The sequence below is a fragment of the Montipora foliosa genome, chromosome 2, assembly GCF_036669935.1.
Source record: "Montipora foliosa isolate CH-2021 chromosome 2, ASM3666993v2, whole genome shotgun sequence".
Taxonomy (NCBI): Eukaryota; Metazoa; Cnidaria; class Anthozoa; order Scleractinia; family Acroporidae; genus Montipora; species Montipora foliosa.
This window is the reverse complement of record NC_090870.1, coordinates 6,507,874-6,512,630: the sequence shown is the minus strand read 5'-3', so window position 1 is coordinate 6,512,630 and position 4,757 is coordinate 6,507,874. Positions and strand designations below refer to the sequence as shown.

Sequence of the window (4,757 nt, the reverse complement as noted above, 5' to 3'; positions counted from 1 at the left end):
GCAGTTTTGTAAGGACCTAAAAAAAAACGAGGCCTGGGTCTTGAGACTTCTATTTATTTTCTTAAGGAGTTGATTTACTTTATGCAAAAATGATCTTTGGCTCACACAAGTCGTGTTATCTGTGTAATTCTTATTTGTGGCTTTCATAGAATTATCTTTCATCACGAAACAATGTGTCCAAATTTTTTTCCAGGATTTATACCTACAGCAAATAACATTACCTATACGCCTTTTTTTGAGCAAAAGCTACCATCGCTATTTGTTGACTTTGTTTCGTTCTCTGTCATTTTACCCTTTATATACGCGCGAGCACGCGTTCGAAAACCGACCACCCCTTCCACGCGTGCTACTGTGTCGATAAAACGGTCCTCGTCGCGTATCGCGAAACGAGAATGATTTCACGCATTTTGCGCAGTTCCGGTTGAGTAATTTTTTTTGTGCCTTGCCTAGCCCTTCATGTGCTCGTTCTTATCTTTATGAGCTTCACATAATCAGCTTCACCTTTTGGCGTGATAAAACTGTGATTTTTAGCGCAATCTTTCTCAAAGCGTGATGCTCTGGCTTCCTTGTTGAAAACCGCAGAGTAACATGCAGCATTCGTCACAGGCCGAGACATCGCTCCCAGAAATGAAGTAATGAACATTTAATACATAATGCCGCTTCACTACTAGTTGTTTTTTATTTCCCATAACAATAAGGATTTTTTTTTCCAACAGCGTTAATAATGATCGTTTCAGTCGAATGCATAATCAACACCGTTTCAGCGATTTTACCAACCAACTTGTCACGCCTCTTGACTCCATTGTACCTAGCGAGTTCTCGCGTCTATACAACGCGCACGCGTCGCGTATCGCGCAAAGAATTCGAAACGAGAATGATTTTACTCATTCTGCGTAGTTCCGGCTGAGTCGTTTTTCTTCTCTTCACTCACGCGTTCTTATGATTAATATCTTTATGAGTTTCGTATAATGAGCATCTCTTTTTGAGGTGATGAAACTGCGATTTTGAGCGCAATCTTTTCCAAAAGCTTGATGCTCTCTAGTAACTTCCTTCTCTGTTAAAATTCGGCAACGAGTACAATGAATGAATAATTCAATGTCCATACAAGTATTTTTTTTCTCACAACAATAATAAGGCTTTCTCGAGCAGTGTTAATAACTTCGATCATCGTTTCAGTCGCGATTGTTGTAATCAACACCGTTTCAGTGAATTGAAACAGGAACAATAATTTTATTACCACCTATTGTCGCGCCTCTCGACCCTTAAATCCCGTGATTGTTTAATTCGATTTACTAATTTTTTTTATGCCCTTCTTGAGTTATTTTCTTTTCCCACTAATACTTCCGATCCTCTGTCAAATGCTCTTCCTAAAAAGGTTGCAAAGATCAGTTTTGTTCTTTAGGGCAATAACCCACAGGTCAACGAAACTAATATTTACATCGTAATCTCTTGCATTTTAAAATAGACCTAAATGATCAACAGAAAGTAGACGTTTGAAGTCATTGGTCGGGTGAGTACTTTATTTCAAGGTAGCTGTTATTCAACGGCAAAAGCTATTTCAAAGTTATATCTTGACGATTTAAGAGCTACTATATATATTATCTACAAGTTATGTTAGGTGAAATTTTTGTGTCATGTCGCGGCAGGTCTAATTACCAGCCATGAGGCGCTGAAAAATGAGAAAATTTAAAGATACTTCTGCAGTGCACACATCAGGTGGCTCTTCTTTTTCAGGCGAAATGGAGACTTTGAAGCGACCTGTGGGTCTTCAATTTTTTCAATCTTCCGTAGCCATGAAGGAATTTATATTTTCAACCTGAGTACTATGAGGAAGTTCAGTTCATGCGGCATAGTACGTATTACTCCTGGCACATTTTAACGTCGACTGGTCGTAAGGATCGAGCTGAACTCTGCTCCAAAACCAAGCTTTTATTTTACCTCTGCCGTGAAAATAATGTACAATCCGCTGTGAAGGCAAACACGATGTGAAAAAACTTTGTCGTCGGTGACTGATAGAATTAAATTTTAAGTTGAAACAGTTCGTAGTTTTAATGGCATTCAGTGAAACAATTATCCATTCGTGCTTGTTGGATATTACAACCACTAGAATTCAACTTTTGCGAGATGAAAACAAGGCACAAAGCGTGTAAAAATTGGTTACGAATCTATGGACGTCATCATGTTCCAGGTTGTGCACAGGGATGGCACTCCAGTATTCAACGTAAATCATGCAATTAAAATAATTATTGTTTTCCTCTTTTAGCCTAGTTTGAATTCATTCGCAAATCAAGAATTGTTTTCGTCTCGGTTCACGAGGATTGGAGTGGACAATGGAGGCTTACATCTCCGCAATGCGAACCCGCTGCCAAGCTTTCATTTTATTCTGCTTTCTTCTCGCCGTTGAGACTTCAGCACATAGAACAGTTCGAAGATTCGTGGGGCTTCCTGAAACTGGAGAAAAAGTTAACTGCAAAAACGCAAGTGGCAATAGCAAAACACTGATTGTTCGAAACGATTTGCCCGTAAGTATGTAATATCGTTTGGCGTAAGTTGACGTAGGTTGACAATCAAACGTAGTTTGATGCTACATAACTCTGGTTTAGAAAAATTATAGAGAGCTTTTACGTTGCAAATAAGGCCCATCGCTCAACTTAACCCTGATGTTGCAAACCAAGGTCCCGGAAAGCTCTCCATTGTAAGTAGAGTAGGTAGATTTTTTTTGGCAGGAACGAACGACCTTTCGAATCGTCTCATTTGCGATGTGTTGTTCAGAGTTCGTTTTACCCTGCAATTTCAAAGCGAGTCTACCTTCTGCTTTTCCATGTGAATAGAAATGGATTTTGATCAGAAAGACTTTGCATTTTTTTACATATCGTAACTGACATAATGCACAGTTTTAGATAAAACTTATATTCTCATCGTTAGGACGACGGATCTTCGGTATTTCTGACCAGACGCGAGGAGAACATCTCTGGGGTCGAAACTGATATTGTCCGGCAATAAGATAATTATTTGTATAGTTAAACAATTCCGTTTCTATTGTGTAGTGCTTACAACAAAACCCAGAGTACCATCTTTTTTAGATTTCACTGACCCGGCAATCACATGGACTCCGATGAAAACCGAAATCTGTGTGCCTGCAGCACTTGGCGTCTCTTGGAGTTTTGAAAGTTGTTTGAATTGATTGACATGTGTTCGATCCCCTTTTAAATATCATTTGCGACCTTTCCCTGTGTTTTTGGCTGCCTGGTTTATTACTTTTGAATCTAGCGATGCATGACCGGGGCATTTTGATGGAGAGCTGCTTTCCCGTAGTTTTCATGTGATGAATCTGTTTTATAGGGAGGATTGCTTTTCCAAGAGAGCAATGAACTGTGAATCTAGCGATGCATGGCCGGGGCATTTTGATGGAGAGCTGCTTTCCCGTAGTTTTCATGTGATGTTTAATCTGTTTTATAGGGACGATTGCTTTTCCACGAGAGCAATGAACTTTGGATTGAGTTAGTGACTTCTTCATCCAACGGAAGAAACAATTCAAACATAAAAACACTCTACACGTCGTTTGATAACAACACCATTTTGCTTCAAGTGGTAAGTGAATGTAGAAATAATCCTGTGTTTATATAATATTACAGTTAGTCAACTACATCAAACCAGAATTGTTCCAAATTTGTCCAAACACAGCCGAAGCAGATATCAATCAACACATAGTAATTCCGTCCCAACTCTCTTTCCTCTACTTTGGGAATGTACTAGGGGTTGGTACGTTTTAAGTGTCGGAAGACGTGTGCAATTGCGTGAAAGTCGTAATTTTAAAGATTGTCTTGACGCAATTCAGTTGTAAAGCAAAAAAGCGATGAATGGGTATGTTTGATTGGTTGATTAGTTGGGGTTCGCTGCCATTTCCTTAAGCATCCCTTTTAGCGATATTTGATTTTGTCCTTCCTCTTGTCCCAACCCACAATTGACCCATCCTACACACCTGGCGAATAAAAAACTGCGACGTTTATTTCTCTAGGGATAAATTAGTCCTTTAATAGAGGTGGGTGATTTCTTGAGGTCGCCGAAGCCATATTGGAAAACGGTGTCCACGTTGGAGGAATGTCTGAACTCTATTTTTATTCCAAGATTTTTGTTTGAGTCAATCAATGTGGCTTGCAGAGCAACCGTTTCCTTAACAGCCCATTGCTGGACAAAAAAATTAAGTGTTCCAACCCTTTTTTCAGTACAAACTTCCTGAGCCAGGACATGAACAAGCCAGTGAAACAGAGAAGGTTCTCTTTATCATTTTAAGTGGTGTTGGAGGTTTTGTTTTCCTTGCTGCAGTGGTGTCTGTTTTGTGTTACTTTTGCTACTGGAGGAAACGACAAAGAACGAAAAGGAAACGAGGCATGGAGGACACAAGTAAAGGTATGCATCTACTATCCAATAAATGGAAATAAGGAAAAAGGTGACTTTTTGGTGAGAAAAATCAAAACACTTATGCCGAGAGTACGCATTGAACACCAACCCTTGTCCCCAAAAATGCTTTCATTTGGAGAACGATTTGAATTATCGAGCGCAGCTCCTGTCGAGCGAAATTCCAAAACAGCGTCCCAGAGGTTTTTTTGCGGCCTGGGCGGGGCAAGCTGATGATCTCAGCTAGCGCTACAAATTTGTATATCAGCGCGATTTGAATCGCCACAAAATAAGAAAATAAAGGGCCTGTAAGACTCGCCTTTCTGTATATCATAATTGAAGACGAAAAAACTGTCAAG

General features: G+C 39.6%; 1 protein-coding gene across 2 annotated transcripts in view; it reads left to right on the top strand.

Annotated features, from left to right (window-relative positions):
• Positions 1–1,100: 1,100 nt before the first annotated feature.
• The window catches only part of LOC137992239 (uncharacterized), a 15,571-nt gene continuing 11,914 nt past the window's right edge, over positions 1,101–4,757 (top strand). Inside the window, exons 1-4 of one of the 2 annotated variants that reach the window (XM_068837449.1) lie at positions 1,101–1,510; positions 2,264–2,522; positions 3,460–3,591; positions 4,227–4,410. In XM_068837449.1, coding sequence (XP_068693550.1) covers positions 2,331–2,522; positions 3,460–3,591; positions 4,227–4,410 — 508 coding nt within the window. In that variant the 5' untranslated portion in view covers positions 1,101–1,510; positions 2,264–2,330. Of the gene's footprint in view, positions 1,511–1,729; positions 1,853–2,263; positions 2,523–3,459; positions 3,592–4,226; positions 4,411–4,757 lie in introns of those variants that run through there. The other variant, XM_068837450.1, reaches the window with a different exon arrangement.